At 52.6% G+C, this 19,319-nt stretch overlaps 1 protein-coding gene and 1 long non-coding RNA gene across 4 annotated transcripts; one reads left to right on the top strand and one right to left on the bottom strand.

Annotated features, from left to right (window-relative positions):
- Positions 1-2,105: 2,105 nt before the first annotated feature.
- IRGQ (immunity related GTPase Q) lies at positions 2,106-6,648 on the bottom strand. 2 transcript variants are annotated; one of them, XM_072607830.1, is made up of 3 exons: positions 6,178-6,648; positions 4,575-5,124; positions 2,106-4,258 (listed from the first exon to the last, which is right to left on the bottom strand). In XM_072607830.1, the coding sequence occupies exons 1-3, from the start codon at positions 6,320-6,322 to the stop codon at positions 2,962-2,964; spliced, it is 1,992 nt and encodes a 663-aa protein (XP_072463931.1). In that variant the 5' UTR covers positions 6,323-6,648; the 3' UTR covers positions 2,106-2,961. The 2 variants fall into 2 exon arrangements, with proteins under 2 accessions (XP_072463931.1, XP_072463932.1); XM_072607831.1 differs by lacking the exon at positions 6,178-6,648 and adding an exon at positions 5,500-6,004.
- A 48-nt stretch (positions 6,649-6,696) lies between these two features.
- On the top strand, positions 6,697-19,135 carry LOC140503678 (uncharacterized). Of its 2 annotated transcripts, XR_011966845.1 has the most exons (3): positions 6,698-6,830; positions 8,774-8,875; positions 18,953-19,135. It is a non-coding gene; the product is annotated as an uncharacterized lncRNA (long non-coding RNA). The 2 variants fall into 2 exon arrangements; XR_011966844.1 differs by lacking the exon at positions 18,953-19,135 and having other exon boundaries at positions 6,697-6,830; positions 8,774-9,055.
- Positions 19,136-19,319: the final 184 nt, after the last annotated feature.

Raw genomic sequence — 19,319 nt, 5'->3', positions numbered from 1 at the left:
TCCTGAACTGGGGTGGTGGTCCTGTGAGCAGAGAAGTCAGTTTGCCGGATGTGACAGGGTGAGAGTCAGGAGAGAGTACTGTCACCAAAACCCAAAGACAGCATACCGTCCTGGAGGAGTGGATGATCTATAGTGGCCATTGTTCAATTCAAGTCAATAAATATTTAGGAAGCACCCACTGTAGACCAGGACCGACTTGGGACACCCAAGGTTAGAGGGTGTGAGCTGGAAGAAGATCCAGCAAAGGAGACAAAGGAATCTAACAAATGGGAGGAGAACCATTACACAGAGAGAGAAGAAAACACCAAAGAGGAGAGAGTGATCCACAGTGACAAAGCCTATAGAGAGGTCAAGGAGAAGGAGGGTTGAGAAAAGGCCATTGGATTTGGCAACGAAGGGATCATTAGTAACTTCAGAGAAATCGGTGTCAGTGGGATGATAGGTAATGTCAGAAGCTGGATTGTAAGGGTGTAAGAAAAGGGTGAGGAGAAAAAGTGGAGACACCTATTGTAGATGGCCTTTTCAAGGAGCTACAAAGGAAAGAATGAAAAACAACTGCTGGAGACAGTATGGAATGGGATCACTTGAATAGGTAGAGGGGTGAGTCATGGTAAGGAGTCAGGCTACCTCATCATGTGAGAAGGCATCTAAGTAATGGGAGATGAAGAGGAAAGAAGATAGAGCTCATGGTGAATGACTTCAATTTTACCTGTAAAATGAGCTAAGGTTCTCAGCTGAGGGAGCGAGGGGAGGGGGAACCATGTGAAGTTTGAGGAGAGATGAGGTTTGGAGGAGCTAAGGGGGCAGGGCTGGGAGAGACTGCTGAATTGGGAAATACAAAGCTCACTGGGCTGAATCTAATAAAATGACAAGATTAACTATTGTCTTATAGGATTTAGAAATTTAAATTTAAAAAATCAAGGATTTAAAAAATCAAGAACCCAAGTCCAAGCTGGGGTGCCTTGCTGAGTACAAAGGCATCACATTCAGGACAAGGGAAGTAATGGTCCCAGGGTTCTCTGGTATGTTTCTGTCCCCATCTCCCTCACTTTAAGAAGGATATTGATAAGCCTAATAATGCCTGGCAGAAGGAAACCAGGATAGTGATGGTCCTGAAGATCATACTAAATGTTCACTTGCTCAAACACCTGGAACCGTTTATCCACAGAGAAGTAGGAAGGTCAAGACAGGCATCTTCATCAGTCCCTTCAGGAAGGATTTTAGAATTGTTCAGCATGACCCCCTTGTGTGTGTGTGTTTGTCCTTCATTGCCGAAGAAGACCATGCCATCAGAGAAATGATGACATGACTTGCACTTGACTTTGTTTTGAGTGAGTGAGGGCTGTGCAGGTCACCAGCATCACTTCTCCAGAGCCATCTGAATCCAGTGACCAGATATTCATCAGGATGACTGGAGATGACCCAGGATGAGGCAATTGGAATTAAGTGACTTGCCCAAGGTCACACAGCTAGTGTCAAGTGTCTGAGGTGAGATTTGAACTCAGACCCTCCTGGCTCCTGCACTGGTGCTCTTACCCACTGCACCACCTAGCTGCCCCCTCCCCCCCATCCCACCCTTTGTGCAGAACAAGAAGAAACATTCAGCTCAGTGTAAAAGAGAACTTCCTCACCTTTAAAGCAGTTTCTTAATCTTCTGTGTCCTGGACCCTTTTGGCAAAAAGATGAAACCTATGGATCTGTGGGTGGTAGGAGTCATAGTGTGAGGGGACTTATGTATGACTCCACAGCAAAAGGAGTCCCAACCATCCTCTGGGAGAACATGACTGTGACCTTGGACCATCCCTGGCACTATATCTTTGTTCTGTTTCTATATAATATCTGACCTGTCCTAAGGGTAGTCCTCTTTCTGCCAGAGACTGAGCCTGTAAGTCAGCTTCCTCGATTAACCCAGTAAACTCCCCCCTATACACACACACACACACCATGGATTGTCTTTCTTTCTTCTGTATCTCTGTGCTCTTGGAGGGTCTACCAGCAGTACAAATGGCATAACCAGGGCAGAACAGATCTGCACTTTTACAGTCTCTTCTAAGCCTGTCTTTAAATGCATATCCAAACACAGGATTACAGAGGAACACACACTATTTCGAAATGTTATCAAAATATTTATTAAAAAGCCACTAAGTTCATGGTCAAGACCCCCTGCCATCAGAGAGGACAATGGATTATCGTAGTAAATAATGAGTTCTCCATCAATAGTGCTCTCCCAGAAAGATGTGGAAAGGATTCCTGTTCAAGTACAGGTCAGATTAGATGGCTTCAGTTCTTCGGGATTCTGAGATTCTGATTTGACCCGAGTATTTGTGGAGGCCTGGCCCAGGCAGCTTCAGGTGGGGATGGGAAGGCTTGTTGAGGTTGCCAATATCTAGGGATATTGCCCATTTCTTTCCCTTTCCAGTGGAGACACAATCTTTATGGAGCCCCTCTGATAGGATCCCCCTCCCCACCCAACTTGCCACTGGATGGGGGAGAGGAGGCAGGGAGGTTGGATGAATCAGGATAAATGCATAAATAAAGGCAACTACCGGTCCACAGCTCTCTCCATTCCCTGTACTTCCACAACACCACACTGCAGACCCAAGAAAAACAAATGAGAGAGAGGCAGTTCAAAGGTGAGAGCATCCCAACCAGTCTCTTTCTATTTCTGTCTCGTCATCATCCCTTGGTCTCTGTGCCAACTGGGTCTCCCCATCCCAAGATCCGGGTAGTATCATTTTCCCCAGCCTGATCTTGCATCCTGATCCTGTGCGAAGGCCAGCATTGTGATATCCCCCCCGCCCCCCCCCACCCCCCACCTCAATGGCCCAGGCATCCAGAGCGCCCAGCCAGTGCCCCATCAGCACTGGGAATTCAAGATCCCAGAACATCCAGGCTTCCTTCTCTCCATCTACCCCAGGATTTCCAGGGGGCAGAGACCCGGGCGCAGTAAGGACATGGTCTTTACTCAGGGTCTGGGCCCGGGCCCGGGCCCAGCACGTTCTCAGCATCCGCCTGCAGCTCGTCTAGAGACGCCAGGAGCACGCCGTGGGCCGCGCGGTATCCGAGGCCCCCGGTGGCCGCCGCGCCGCCCGCCGGCCACAGGAAGGAGAGCGCGCCCAAGGCCGCGCCGCCAGCGGTTCCTTCGCCGGCCCAGCCCCGCAAGCGCGCCTCCACCTCTCCACGGGCAGCTCCGTTCAGTGCCAGTCGCGAGCGCTCGCGCCCCACCAGGGTCCCAGGCTCTAGTCCCAAGGCGAGCTCTCGCCGCGCTACGGCGGCCGCCTCAAGCCCCAGCGCGCGTCGGTAGCCAGCCAGTTGACCCCGCAGCAGGGCCACATCGCACGCGTGTCCCAGCCCCGGAGCCGGGGACGCAGCTGCGGCCACACTGGCCAGCAGGGCCGCGCGCCACGCTCCAGCCCGCAGCGCGTCCGCCTTGGCGCGCGCTGCCCTTGCAGATGCGGGAGGCAAGGCCAGCAGCAGGGCTGTTCCCTGGGCAGGGCTCAGGGCTCGTTGTAGCGCAGCCGCTAGACCTGGCAGTCCCCCGGGACGCAAGGGGAAGACAGGCGGCGGGGCATCCTCGGCCTCTTCCGCGCCCAGCACCTCCCAGCCCTCCTCCTCCCCCTCCCCACGGCCCGATCTTATCTCGTGCTCCCCAGATCCACCGCCCGATTTCGGGTCCCCGTCTCGCGATGTATTCCCGCTGCCCGAATTCTTCCCACCATCATCCTTCTTTCCGTCCTCTCTATCTCTTTCTTTGTCCTCCCCACCCTCGGGGCCAGATTTCTCTTCAGCGTCTTCTAGTTCAGGGTCCTCGCCTTCCCCGTCGGTCCTTACAAAGAAGAGGGGTGTGACAGGACCCGCCAGCGCCCTCCCACGGGATACGTCGGCTGGCGTCGGCGCTCCCAGAATCACCAGGACCAGGGCATCATAGTGAGCAGGCCCGGGGTCAGGGCTGGCGGTGAGGTCGGCATCGTCAGGAAGGGCCCAGAGGACCACGTTGGACCTGTCAGGGGCAGGATAGGGGGCTGGCCCAGGGGAGGTGGGAGTGGGTTCAAGGTCCTGCCCAAGAAGGGATCCTATGACTGTGGGGGCTTCTGGACCAGCCACGCCCAAATCCACCCGGGCGCTTCCCAGACGCTCGAGGCCCGAGCGCAGCCAGGTCATGGCAGCCTCCAGGCCGCCTGCCTCGAAAGCCTCGCGCACCGCTTCTAGCTCGGCCCCTCCCACGACCTCGAAACCTTCCTGGGCAGGAGGCAGCAGCCTGGAAGGGGAGAACATACAAAGGCTGGAGGTGAGGGAGGGGTGGAGGGGACAAGAGGGTAGGAGGAGATCATGAGTGCTCTGAACCTTGGAGGACAAGGCCAGGTGCGTTGGGAAGGAATTTCAGGCCGCTTAGGGATTCCTTCACCTGCCCCCTCACCCCAGCTAGATCACCAACTCTCTTCTAGGACTAGATGGGTGGGCTCAAGAAGATGGGAGAAGCAGAAAATTTGGTGAGGAGCTTGGCCCCCACACTTGAGGGGCTGCTGGGCCACAGGGTTCGGGGAAGGCGGAGGCGGGGTGGACTCAGGCCCTACCTCTCCAGGGCCGCTCCTTGGTCATGTAGCGCCTCTCTAAGTCTGGTCAGGTCAGTTCCTTGGGGTCCAGGCCGACTAAGTATATAAAGTGGCGCGGCCCCGAGCCCGGCAGCGGCCAACTGGGCGGCCGCCTTCATCCTTTCCTGCTCCAGGTCTTCAGGCTGCTCTGGGGTCCCAGCGTTCTCATTCCTGGGACCCCGGCTCCACACCGCTAGCAGGGGTGCCCCACGGGCCAGGGCCGCCCGCCCAGCTGCCCCCAGCCCCTCGGGCAGAGACCCATCCTCTTCCTCAGCCCCGTTCCCGATCCGAGGCCCCCAGACCAGTACAAGCACGTCAGCCTCGGCTGCCCAGGGCTCGGGCGCTGCAGGAGGGCAGCTTAGCTCGCCCAGGAAGAGACCAGGTCCCGCGGGGTAGAGGGCAGGGACTCTCGCATCTTCATGCCAGGCCTCTGGAGCCTTCCGGAGTGCAGCGATGAGCTCCGACTTTCCTGAACCGGGGGGACCCAGGAATAAGGCGGTCACGTCACCCCGCGGGGGAGGCATGGTTGGGGCTGCGGGTGGAGAGAGGAGGGGAGGGGGTCACCAAGTGATCTGGACCCAGGTTTCTTACCCCTCAGACCTCCTCTCGCCCTCCAGGACCCAGGCAAATTCCTCCCTCTTTAGCTATCTGCCTAGCATTCTGGCATCTAGAGTTCCTAATTCCTTGAGACAGTACTCCAATTTCCTCCCCTTCTACATTCAGCCCAGGTGACTGGAGATGCCAGCACTCAGAATCCAGGTTCTCCACACCCTTCGCCCCACATCCTTAGTCCTTTTTCCGTGGACCTAGATATTCTCTCCTTTCTTTCTCCGCCCCCCCCCCCCATCCCCTCCCTTCCCAAGCCCAGACAATAGACCCTGGCACCAAAAATGCACTCAGGACTCACTGTTATCAATCCTTATCCTTCGATCAGTCCTTACAGCTTTGTCCTAGCACCCTAGAGACAATTCCCGGCACAGCTGCCCGCTGCTTCCTTTCTTTTCTCCCAAGGACTCAGCATATAAAAGCTGAGGTCCCAGTTCACTGTCCTCACCACCTCAGGTCCCGGGCTTCCCAACCTCCAGCCCTCAATCACCCCACCAGTCCTTCCAAGAAACACCCCAGGAGCCAAGAATCCTGCCTCCCTCCCCCTACTTAGGACCCAAGCCAATGAGGCTCCCTTCTCCCAGAGACCACCCACAGGGATGCACCCTGCATCCTAGGGTGAGCCACGGAGCCCTTAGGCCCCCAGGTCAACATTCCTCCCCACATCCTCTTATCTTCCTTCCTCCGGACACCGGCATTCTGGTCCCCATCCTCTGGAATTGGGCGTCTAGTCCTCCCCCAATCTGGCAGAAACTCAGGCATCCTGTTCCCCCCCAGGCGGCAGGGACCCAGGCGTCCTGTCCCTCTCAGCCCCCCTCCCCCATATACATGTGGTAATGACCCAGGCATCCTGCCCCCTCCTCCCCGCACCTGGCAATGACCCAGGAGTCCTGCCCCGCCCTTCCCCACGCCCGGCAATGACTCAGCGTCCAGTCCCCTCCCTCCCACCAGCTGGCAGCGCCACGCTTACTCCCCCAACCTGGCAAGGACCCGGAGGTCCGCGCTAGCCACGCCCTCGTCCGGACCCGGATCTCAAGGCTCGCCGCGGATAAACAGCAGGCGCCCGGCGCAGTCCGGGGGCGTTTAGCTCCCGGAGGTCCCGCCCCCGGCGCAGGGCGGGGCATGGGGGGGGAGGGAGAAGAACCCTAATCCAGTGACGTCATGGCTCGTCAGTCAGGGTAGTGACGTCATCGGGCTCTCCGGAAAAGGCATCAGCCGCAAACGCGTCCGGAGACGCGCGCCCGAAACAAAGGCGGCGAAGCCTTGGCGCATGCGCAGAAGTCCGCCCCGCCCCACAGCTCCCGCCCTATCAGGCGGAAGGGGAGGGGGCCCTAGAGGAGTCGGCCAGGAGCCGAGGAGGGAGGGGGAAGAGCCGGGTCAGGGGTCACGGGGCGGAACCCCCGGGGATTGGTGGGACTCAAGTCACCCGTGATGGAATCACGTGGGGCCAAAAACAAGTGATGTCATCTTGCGATCAAAGGTGACAGTCACGTGGGGTCGAAAGTCAAGAATAAACTCTTAGCGAAAGTCAAAGGTCAACTGCTTGGGGAGCCAATGAGCTGGGAAGGGTCACGGGGCTGTGGGATCAAGGGTCGGCGTGGATCGGGTCAGACGGGATAAGGTCAAATAAAGGTTAGTGTCAAAGGTCAGGGCGCGAGCGAGGGTCCAGCCCCTCCCGGGGTCCTCCTGTGCCCCCTCCGGCCTCAGTTTCCCCCACAGTAAAGTGCCGGGGTTGGATGACGTGGGGGCCGGAGGCGTGCCAGAGCCCCCCCTCACCCCGGGGCCACCATCCTCATCCTCAGCACCTTCCTCACGGCGGGCCCCGCTCCCCCAGAGCGGGGCGGGGAGCTCCCGGGCGAGGCGGGGCCTCTCGGGGGATCCCAGGGCCGCTGCGGACGGGGGTGACCGCGGGCGTCCGTGTCAGGGCGGTGCTGCTGGGGGGGCCCCGATCACCCCGCCCCGCCCCCGGCCCTCAGGTGTGCTGGGGCCACTCTGCTCCTGGCCCGGCCCCGCCCCCCCCTCAGGTGTGCTGGGGCCACTCTGCCCCTGGCCCGGCCCCGCCCCGCCCCGCCCCCGGCCCGGCCCCGCCCCCCCCTCAGGTGTGCTGGGGCCGCCCTGCGCGGGTCCTTCTGCCTCAGTTTCCTCGTCTCTACAACGGCCATAATAACACCACCTACCTCCCAGGGTTGCCCAGGCGGTAAACTAGATTACCAGGCACTTCATCAACCTCAGAGCGATCTAAATGCTCCTTAGCTCTGCGTTGTTTCTGGAGGCAGTGGCAGTCAAGTGACTTAGCCAGGGTCACACAGCTAGGAAGAGTCCGGCCAGACTGGAACTCAGGAAGGAGGTTTCCTGACTCTACTGCCCCTCTATATCCATATTTATATCTCTGTATCATTGGCTGAAGCTGTGAGAACTTTAGACACCTGTGGTGTTTAGAATCTGTGAACTGCTCGGCTCCAAACAACCCAGGGAGGAGGACAGCACAAAGTGACAGAGAAGGAAACTGAGGCTCAGAGTTGAAGTGGCTGGTGGCCCAACTGGTCACACAGGCAGGAAGCGGAAGGGAGGACAGCCCCGGGCTCGAAGGCCTGGCGTGTCCCTAGGTGGTGGTCCAGGCCATGCTGCTTGCTGCTTAGATGACCTTGGACCAGCCTCCATCCTGTCCCGGGGCCTCAGGTTCTCCATCTGTGAAATGTGGGGGGTGGGGTACTGTGTGTCTTAAGCTCTGACCTCCCAAAGCCCAACCCTCCCATAGACCTGATATCTGGCCTGCCAGGTACCTCTCCCCTGAACAGGCCTCCAGGCCTTCCTCCAGTACTTCCTCTCCCCCGCTCCCCAATCTCCCAGGTTCATTATCATTGTCCTGCCAAGTTTCAAGGTCACTATAGGAAGTAGGAGCCAGAGTTGGGGGGGCTCATGAGGAAGGCCCCCTCCACCTGTGGCCTGGCAGCCCAACAGCCTGGTCATGGCCCCTGTCCTTACCCCTGCCCAGGGGATGGTGAGACCTCTGGGCATTCAGCCAACCACAACACTGCAGGGTGGCCTGCCAGTCTGCCCTGGCTACCAGCCCAGACCCTGTTCTTTTTGCCAGCACCGAGTGTAGGGAGAACTAATATGACAGGGTATAATACTTAGATGGCATTGTATTAGCCATGCCTTCTGGAAAGGCCACCCCACTGGCTATGGAAGGAGAGAATGCCAAGTTGGCATCAGGGGGCAAAGAAATCAGAATTCAGCCCAGTTGTGCTACTCTAAGCTCCTCCCCCCTCATACCTCAAAGATTCTGTCTCTTCTAAGAGCCAGCTCAGGTCTTTTCTGACCCCCAGAATCCCTCGTATTGATTGGCTTTGTAGATGGATGCCTTTAGTCACTCTATTTTTTTATGTATGTGGGGCTCCTCTCATTGGTTTGCAAGCTCTCTGTGAACAGGGATTGGTTCATTCTTTCTACTTGAATCCCAGTACCTGACACACAGTAGGCTGTCAGTAAATACTTAGCTGACTGGGAAAGTCCTTTCTGCTTTCTCAAGATCAGGATCCCTTCAGTAAAATTTTGTTATTATTCGTTTTCAGTCATATCTGACTCTTCATGACCCCATCTGAGGTTTTCCTGGCAGAGACACCGGAGGTTGGCCATTTCCTTCTCCAGCTCATTTGACAGATGAGGAAACTGAGGTAAACAGGGTGGAGTGACTTGCCCAAGGTCACCTAGCTAGGAAATGTCTGAGACTGGATTTGAACTCAAGTCTTCCTCACTCCAGGCCCAGTGCTCTCTGCTCTGTGTCACCCAGCTGCCCTTCAGTAAAATGACCGGGGTCAACTGTATGGTCCCTGTGGTTCCTTTCTGCTCAAAAATGATGATCTGCCTACTTTGCCTCTGCATGGCTTAACATAGTGCTTGGCACACAACCAGTGCTTATAAATGCACGCTGACTTGATGTTTCAGCCTTGTAACAAAAACTCCTGTGAGCCCTTGAGTGTTATATGGGGGAGATTCATTAATATTTGGGGCAAAGGGAGTGAGCTGCCTGTCATCAAGCATCTTTGAGGTGAAACTAGAGGTCCACTTGTTGGGAATGATGTCCAGGGGAATCCTGTTCATGTGCAGGGTGATGAGAAGCCCTCTTTAGCCTCTGAAATTCTACAGAGCAAAAGGGAGAGCTACAAGGAGGGAAGGAGGGATGACACACATGATATATGGTGGATAGATGGATAGATACAGGGATAGGGGGATGACAACGTGATATATGGTGGATAGATACAGGGATGGGGGGATGGAGGGATGACAGACATGTGACATGGTGGATAGATGGGTAGGTACATACAGGGATGGAGGGATGGATACAAAACACTTGTTAAGCACTTGCTATGTGCCAGGCCCCGTGTTGAGAATATAATTACAAGTAAAAAGGCAGGGCCTTTCTCTCCGACTTCTCCCCCTCCTCCCAAGAAGCTCATCAGCTTTGGGATGACCTTGGGACCCCTCACCATCCTCTGTCCCTCGGCCTGGAGGCTGGAGCCCTATTTAAGGGGAGAACCCAGCTCAGAACATCCCACTTCCCACCTGGCTGCATCCCTTTGGGACTTCTCTGAGGTGTCCGTCATGCCCTGTCTTCCCCCTGCCCCATCACCCTTTTCAGTTTCCTTTAGTGTGTCCATCTCCACCATTAGGCAGGAAGCTTCTTGAGGGCAGGGACTCTTTCATTTTTCTATCCCCAGCTCTTAGCACTGAGCCTAGCATGCAGTAGGTGCTTTAATAGGTTGATAGACTACACACAAGGAGCTGAAAAGCATGGAGGGGTGGAGTGGGGCTGGGCCTAGAATCTTGTAATTCTATTGTCCGCCCTGTGTATGGTATCCTCTCCAAGCAGGAGCTCCCCGAGGGTTAAGATGAGATCTATCCCCTCAGAAAAGGGAGGGTGAAAGCTAGGTCTTCCTTCAAAGAGATACCAGATACTCCCTAGGGACAGTGACACTATGATATAGCAGAGATCACCCTGGACCGGCAGCCAGGAGACCTGGCTTAAACCCCAGCTCAGCCACTGACTCCCCTTCCCCAGGCAAATCAATTTCTGACTCAGCCTCAGTTTCCTGAACTATAAAAGTGAGGGATTGGGCCAAAGGATCTCCAAGGTCTGTTCCAGCTCTGATGTCCAGAGATCCTGTGAGATTCCTCAAAACAGGGCAGGGGGTGGATTGGTCAGCTATCCCCTGCCAAGGGCAGCAGACATTAGACTTGGGAAGACCCTGGAGGGCCATTGGCCAATTCACTTGTGACTAAGACAAGATCGTAATATAGGCCTGCTTCCAGCTCCTAACCGTCTAACCAGTTTTGACTTTGTGTGGGTGTTTCTGTACCTGCTACATGTTGTTCAATTGTGTCCAACTCTTCCTGAACCTGTGCACCATAGCACACCAACACTGACCATGGGCTATTCTTGGCAGGGATACTAGAGAACTTAACCACTTCTTTCTCCAGTGGATTAAGGCAAACAGGGTCACACAGCTAGTAGGTATCTGAGGTCTCCAGGTCCAGCACTATCCACTGAGCCACCTAGCTGCCTCTGAATGAGCCCTGACCAAACCACTGACCATCCTGGGGCCTCCATTTTCCCATCTGTCAGAAGTGGGCTGGAGGAGGTGATCTCTGAGAAGGATCCCTGCCCTGGCCCTCTTTGAGATAAACCCAACCTCCTAGCATGGCCTCTGTTTTTTTTGTTTTTTCTTTTTCTGACTACACTGTACTTAAACCCAGTTTCTAAACATCTTCTCTTTCTGTTTGATACTTTGGGATCTGTCTTACCCGTGGCTCAGAAGGGGTCCTGGGGACCCCAGAATGCTGCAGTGTAAGTGGCTCGGCCTGGCAGTTGGAAGACCTGGTTCCTGAGGCATTATCATTCAAGCATCTGAGAGGCTGTCAAGTGAAAAAGGAGTCGAGCTTGTCCTTGGGTTTGAGATTGGAGCCCTAGGTCTGAATCCTGGCACTGGCGCTGTCCCTGGGTGACCTTGGGATAAATCATCTAACCTCTCAGCTTTTCCTCTGCAATAAAGGCCTTTACATCCATCCCGGTTCTAAATGGATGAGGCTGTGCTGCCAGAGGGAACAGCTGGCCCCTTTGGGTGGCAGATAAAGACTTTATAGAAGGGAGAACTTAATAAGAGAGCCATCATCACCTGACCACAGGACTAGGATCAAGAGAAGATTTGGGGATCCCTGGGGAGTGGTGGGGAGCTGCAAAGCCTTCTCCCTATAGCCTTCCCTGCTGTCTACAAATGCCCTCAGCTCAACCCCATCATTACAAACCCTGCCCTTGACCCCACCAACTCCTCAAGCTCCCTGAGGCTGCTTCTCCCTTTCCCTGACAAACACCTTGAAAGACTTGTTTGCATGTCACTTCCCAGTTTCTCTGAAGTGGCCTTTCCAGGGCTTTTCCCAATTTGCAGCCCTCCTGACTCCTTGGCAGCTTCTGATACTTCTCACCAGTCCATCTTCCTCCTATGGTGGTTGTAACATTGATCTTTCCTGGCTCCCCTTCCCATCATATGGTTCCCTCCTTGCAGCATTATCATCCATCTTATGCCCCAGAAGGGTGGGTGCTCTCCAGGACACTGTCCTCGGCCCTCATTTTGTGACTGTCAGCTCTCATAGATTCAAGTATTATCTCCTGCTGATGACTCCAGCAATCCTCCCAGGGGCATCTGAGACCTAAGTTGTGCCCTTCATTACCTCTCCTCCAACTTCCTCCCATCCTCCTATCCCCTAGCTTTGTCACTTGGATATCGAGTGGATATGGCTTCTTCGTTCTACTCCATCATCTCCAATATCTGCACCAGTCCCTTCACTCCACTCATATGGCTGGCCACTATGCCGGGGCAGGATCTTAGTGGGCCTCTGACCTCTACCACTTCAAGAGACTTCCTGGCTTCTCTTTGTCTGTCCATCCACCCTTTACCTAGCTATCAAAAGAATCTTGGGTCAGTATGACCATATCCTCTCAGGGGCATCCTACTGCTTCAAGAATGAAGGGGTAACTCCTCAACCTGGCATTTAAGGCCTCCACAAAATAGGGCCTGCCTCCCTCCACTCAGGTTATGGAAGGATCAGGTGTTTCAGGAACTTACCTATCCACCTCCCACTTCTCTAGAATTCCATGAGCCCCCTGGAGCCTGGGAAGCACTCTCACCTCCTCTCTCATCCCCTCACCAATCCCTGGAAATGGTTCTTTCCATAGCAGTTAAGGGATTGTTGGTGACTGTGGAAGAACCATTTCAATTGATATAACACCCAAAGGTTTTTTCTCATTGCTCATGCTTCCTGACCTCTGCAGAATTTGACTCAGATGACCCCTCCCTCCTCCTGATACTTTCTCCACCCTGGCTTTCTTTCCTCTTGGTTCCCCTCCTACCTGTCTGACTTCTCTTTTTCAGTCTCCTTTGCTGATTCATCATGGAAGCCCCATGCTAAGCCCTCTAATCCTGGGTGTATCTGATGGTTCTTTCCTGGATCTTCTCTCTCGTCAGCTTCCACATGTTCCACAGTCAACTCCAGGAAGTGACTCACAAACTGATATATCCAGCCCGCTAAGCTGTAACCCTGTGTTACTAGCTACCTACCGGGCATCTCCAGCTGGGCATCCTTCAGACATCCCAAAGTTAGCTTGTTCAGAACAGGGCTCCTCTGCACATCTTTGACTCACCCTCCTGAATTTCTCGTGTTCTGTGGAGGGCACCCCTGCCCTTGCAGTCACACAGAACTCCCTCTTCCTTTGCCCTCATTCCCCAGAGCCAATTAGTCACTGAGTCCTATTGCCAAATCTACCTCTGTCACCTTCTCTTCACTCCTATCAACTCTATCCTAGGCCAGGTACTCATGGCTTCTTGCCTGGATTATTACGCTGGCCTTCTCCTTGGGTTCCCTCCCATCAGTCTCTCCAATTCATATCCTAAATATCTGAAAAAAAGAGATTTTCCTACAACAATGGTCTGATCTCATCACTCCTCTGCTCAGGCAGACTCTGGCTCCCTACAGTATTTAAAATAAAATGAAGCTTCCACCATTTGGAAAAGCCTTTGGGGTCTCGACCAGACATGCACCTCCTACCACTCCCCTCCAGGCGTTCCACACTCTGGGCACACTGACTTATGGCCTGGATCCAGACTTTTAGCTCTTTCCTTTCTGCCTGGAATCCCCTTTGTTCTCCTGTCTGCCTCCTAGCCCGACTGCTGCTTTCTACAAGAGACCCCTCCTGATACCCCTAGCTGTTGGTGTGTCCCCTCCCCAAATCACTTCAAATTCATGTATCTGCGTATATCATTTCCCCTCAGTAAAATGCAACCTTGAAGGCAGGACCTGCTGTGTTGGTGGCTGGAGCCACAGAGCCTAGCAAAGTACCTGCCTTCTCATAGGCTCTTCATAAATCCTGGTTAAATGAAATTGGAGCTCTGTCTCTCCTAATCCATGCCTTCTTTCAAGACTGAGCTATGGTGCGACCTCCTCCATGAAGCCTTTCTTGATTCATTCCCCTCTCCCATCATCAAGGATCTCTCCCTGATATGTGATGTGTGCTTCTCCTCCAAGCCCTAGAAGAATGGTGGAGATGATGATCCTTGTCTTTGGGGTCCACTGCCTAGAGCTGTGCTTGTCAAACTGAATCAAGACCCCTCTACCATAAAATGAAGCGGCTGGATTAGGTGGTCGATAAGAAGTCTAATGCCCTTCCCTGCTTGGGGCTTAGATTAACCATTTGCATGGCATCTGAGGGCACAGGAAGGAACCTGTGGGGATGTCCTTCCATTTCTCTCAGCCACAGCCCAGGAAGCATTAGAAACCACAGGAAAGTTGGCCAAGGCTGCCATAATGTGCCAACAGGAAACTTGATTATCCCAGAGGGAGCCCTGGCTCAGAGATCAGGCCACAGAGCTCTGTAACAAAGGCCTGGGGAGTAAATACCACATCAGCAAGGGAGATGCCCCGGGTCTGTCATCCCCCATGTGGAGGGAAGAGTACTGGGCCTGTAGGTAGAAGGGCCTGGGTTCAAGGCACCTGGATGCGTGGGGCTTCAGTTTCTCCATCTGTAAAATCAGGGGGCTGACCTGAACAATCTCTAATGGTTCTTCCAGCTGAATACCCCAGCCCTAGAAGACAGGTCAGACAACCTGGGGAATAACAATTTTTGTTCAGTGAAATCATGTTCGACTCTATAACCCTGTGGACCATACTGTTTAAGGGGTTTTCTTGGCAAAGACACTGAAGTGGTTTGCCATTTCCTTCTTCAGTGAATTAAGGCAAACGGAGGTTAAGTGACTTGCCTAGGGTCACAGAACTGGTGTCTGAGGTCGGTTTTGAACTTGGGCCTTCCTGACCCCACACCCAGCATTCTATCCACTGAGCCACCCAGCTGCCTCCAATGACAATAATATGTTGGTAATAATAGTGATGGCTGATGTGTACACAGTATTATAAGGTTTGAAAGCATGAAACAGAAATCACCTCACTTCACAGTGAGAACTTTTGGTGAATAGAAAAGCAAAATGTGTTTAATCTGAATTTGCATATATACTGCCTGCAGCTGGGTGAATAAACACTTGGAGTCATCTTTCCACAGTTTAGCTTATGATGATCAGGGGAGAGAGGAAAGAGAGCAAAGGCAGAATGTGATGTCCAGAGAGGGAGGTAACAATCCAAGAATGGGCTGCCCATCTCTGAGTCTTGTGTGGAATATTGAGGTGAGCACAGAGGGAGAGGAGAAAGGCTCCCTGGCGGGGAATCAACAGTGAACAGAAGACCAGACCTCTGGGTCAGAGAAGCCCAGTTCAAAGACCACCCAGGGGGACCTCAGGCAATCACAACAGTCCTATGGCTGTTTCCTCATCTCTGAATCGCAGGCCTTGGAGTAGAGGGCTATCCTACAGCCATAGCTCTGGGAGCCCAAAGCTCGGGGCTGAATCTGTCAGGGGCTGTCACCTACAGACAGCTCTGCCATTAGAGATGGGAATCTGGCTGCTAGGATTTTGGAAGCCAAGGGGGATTGTAGCCTTAGAATAACTCCAATCCATACCTGTAAGAGAAGTGGGAGGAAACAGGAATGAAGACTCAGGAGAAGGGTGAAGAGAGGCACACAAGTGCAGTGAGCAGTAGTGGGGAAGAGGGGTTAGGGATAGAGAGAACTAAGTGCACGGGTGGAGGCTGCAAGGCTGGCCATTTGAGGCTGATGCCCATAGGAGGTGGCCGTGGTCAGCTCCCTCTTCAGGGGTGTCCTCAAGCATCATCAGGCACGTCATGGTCCACAGTTGCTGCAATGGCTGGCCTGAACTCCATGGTTTCAGATCTTTTCTGGGGTTGACATGTGCTGATGTAGAACCTGCCTATGTGTAGGTGGGCTTTAGTAGGAGAGGTCTGGAAACCTCCAGGCTGAGTCCTGGGTCTGCCCCTTCTGAGCTGAGTGACCCTGATAAAGTGACCACCTCAATGCCTCGAGGCTCCTCTGCTGTAAAAATGGATGTGTGCCCTTCCTGCCTGAGAGGTCCGCAGAGAAGCAATCAGTCAACACTCTTGTTGATTGTGCCTGGCACTGTGGTAAGTGCCAGGGATACAAAGAGGAGCATACAATGTAATGGGGGAAGACAACATGCACACAAACACATACAAACTACATCCAGCATAAAGTGGAAATGAGGGAAGGCACTAGAATTAGGAGAGGGTGAGGAGGGCTTCCTGCAGAAGGTGGGAATTAGAGAAAGTTAGGGAGGTCAGTAGGTGGGGCAGAGGAGGGAGACCATCTCAGGCATGGAAGACAAGCAGATAATAGGTCCAGAGCCAAGAGACCCAGGATCTTATTTATGCATCAGCCGGGAGACCAGGGTCACTGGATGGAAGAGGGCATACATGGGGAGGAATAAACTGTAAGAGGACTGGAAAGGCAGGAGGAAACAGGTTATGAAGGGCTTTGAATGTCAAACAAAACATTTTGCATTTGCTCCTGGAGGCAATAGGCATTGAGTGTGTGTGTGTGTGTGTGTGTGTGTGTGTGTGTGTGTGTCTCTGTGTGTGTCTGTGTGATGAACACATCTGCATTTTAGTGGACTGGAGACTTGAGGCAGGCACACTCACCAGCAGCTACTACAACAGTCCAGGTGTGAATTGATGAAGCCTGCAACATCAGACAAGAATAGGAGGTATATTTAGAGATATCACAAAGGTGACATCAACTGCTGTTCAGTTGTGTCTGATTCTTTGTACTTGAGACGTTTGCCATTTTCTTCCTCCAGCATATTTTACGGATGAGGAAACTGAGGAAAATAGAGTAAAGTGACTTGCCAAGGGTCACACAGCTAGGAAGTGTTTGAGGCAGGATTTAAGTTCAGGAAGAGGAGCCTGCCTGACTTTAGGTTCAGTGCTATACTCACTGGGCCACCCAGCTGCCCCCCATATCAACAAGCTTTGGCAACACCTTGGTTATAGGGGGCAGGCAAAGTGTGAGAGAAAGTGAAGAATGCAGGATAATGTCCCTGGGGGACTGGGAAAGGGGTTGTCCTTTGAAGTAATAGGGGAGGTGGGGGCAGGGAAGGGCCTTAGGATGGAACATCAGGAGTTCTGTTTGGGATGTGTTTAGCTTTAGATGTCTCCTAGACATCCAGTCCCAGATGCCTGAAAGTCAGTTGGTTGATGAGGGATTGGGGGTCAGCAGAGTTTGGCACAGGAAAGGTAGACTGGAGAATCATCATCACAGAGATGGTAATTAAGCCCCTGGGAGCTGGTGAGATCACCACAGGAAGTACAGTTATCCTTTCCACAAGGTTAGGATTAGGGGCATAGTGCCCAGCTACCCCTACGTGGAAAATCTATGTAAAATTTTTTGGTACTCCCAACCAGAGAAGTCTGAATTATTATGGTACTAAAAATAAAATTTGTTGATATTATATAGTACTATACATATATTTTATGCATTTCTGAGTTTCTAAACTTTTCTGTATCATTTCCTGGCTGCAAAACTCTCAAAAAATTCCGATTTAATTTCTTTTGACAACCCATAATATATCGAAACCAAGATGGAGAAAATCGCAGTGTGGAAGATATGACTAGTTTAGAGGGAGAAGAGGGCTTAGGACACAGCCCTGATGCACATCTATGGCCAGAGGATGTGATGTGGAGAATACAGCAAGGGAAACAGAGAAGGAGAGGTCAAAGGGATAGGAGCAGAACTAGGAAAGAGGGGTGTTCCATAAACCTAGAGAGAAGGAAGTCTCATGGAGAAGAGAGTGCTCCACAGTTCCCAAGGCTGAAGAGAGGTCAAAGAGAATGAAGGTTGGAAAAAGGCCACTGGATGTGTCAAGAGATCACTGCTCATTTGTGAAAGAGCAGTTTGGGTGGAGTAATAAGGTCAGAAGCCAGATCCTAAAGAGTTGAGAGAGGAGAAAGTGGAGGCACTTTGTTGTCTCCAAAGTGCTCTAAAAATGGGGGCCAATTGTGAAGTTCCCCGTTGGATTGTAAGCTTTCTGAGGACAAGGATGATCTTTCCTTTTTCATATCTGAATTCCTAGCCCTTAGTCCAGTGCTTGGTATACAGGAGGCACATAATCGCTGTTGTTTATCCTGCATTTTCCAAGAGGACCAATGACATCATGAGATGATGCCTTGATTGTACACGAATTGGAATGAAGTGAGGTGGAGATGCAGAGTCCTCAGCCTCACTTTCTCTTTCAGTCATCCAAGTTCAGCAGCAGGACAAAAGTCAGGACGACTGGCGATGGATGCAGTGCATGACATAGGCATCATCAATGTCTGACCAAGCTCTGAGTGCTCTTTCATGACCAATGGAACAAACTGTTTTCATCAACATGCTTGGGGTAGACATCCACAAACGTCCCCAATGGGTTTGAGGCCCGTCAGGTACCCTCACTCTGGTGTAACCCATCTGCCTAGAGGGTTTACCAAGGCATGACCCCTGGGCATGATGCAGCACCTTGGAGCTTTCCTTTAGTGACAGATTTATGGGGGATAGGGAGGTGCCTAAGAGAGTATCTCTCATTCAGAGAGGCTTTCCACCCCATCCCAAGGCCTCACTAGAATACTGATCCATCAAAGGTTGATCCTTCCATCCCTTCAAGGGATCAGACTTTGGTCCACCCTAGGGGAAGTAGCCTCTACTATTCAAACAGAGTAACACACACACTCCTCTTCAACTTGCATTCTGGATATAGGTCTATGGGAAGAACCCCTATGATTTCTAGAAGAGAGGTCTGAAATAAGGGAGGGGTTAGAGATACGGCTGCTTGAGTCTGGACTATTAACTTATCTTTGCTTTGCTCAAGATTCCCATAAATGTGATCTGAAATTGTTTGGGGGCAGTCAGGTCAGAGGTCATGGGGGATGACCGATTCCTGTCTGGACATTTCTACAAATTAGAAATGGCTTTGGTGTTCATGTTAAATAGAGACTAATTCCTGGAGTGCTGCATTAGTATTAACATCTCTCTTCAACAAAGTGACTCCCAGGTCTCCACTTCTAGCTCTTGCCCCAAGTCTCTGACCACCAATTAGACTGTCTGAAACCATCTGAAACAGAATATGTTACCTGTTGCCTCAAGTCCACCCCACTTCTGACACTCTTCTTCTCACTATGCTTCCAACCATGCTGGCTCACACGTTCCATCATCCTCAGCTCATTTTCCTCCTTCTATGTATCTCGTCAGCCCCCAAGTCTAGTCAGTTCCATCTCCAGTTTCTCTCACACTCCCTCTTTTCTCCACTCAGAGGCCTTGCTGCTCCCCCACTCTCCATCATGTTGTATCTGAACTTGGGAAGATGAGTCTGCCTGACTCCACGCCCAGCCCTCTCTCCAGTGTGCCACGAGCTGCCTATCACAACCATTAAACCATCCTAGTTCTCTGGAATGCCTTCCACACAGTATTTGTCTAATAAATGCTTTCTAAGTGATGATGCAGAGTTTAAGACCAGTGGCTTCCAAGTCTGAGCATGTGGGTTCCAGCCCTAACCCTGCTACCTCTGTGACCTTTGTTCTGTCTGGTCCTCAGGTTTCTCCTGTGTAAAATGGGGCAGGGGGAGGGGAAGGGGAAAGGTGCCAGCCTGGACGACCTCTACCATCTCTTTCAGTTCCAGA

This window comes from Notamacropus eugenii, chromosome 5 (genome assembly GCF_028372415.1).
Source record: "Notamacropus eugenii isolate mMacEug1 chromosome 5, mMacEug1.pri_v2, whole genome shotgun sequence".
Lineage (NCBI taxonomy): Eukaryota > Metazoa > Chordata > Mammalia > Diprotodontia > Macropodidae > Notamacropus > Notamacropus eugenii.
This window is presented reverse-complemented; position numbering and strand designations above follow the sequence as displayed.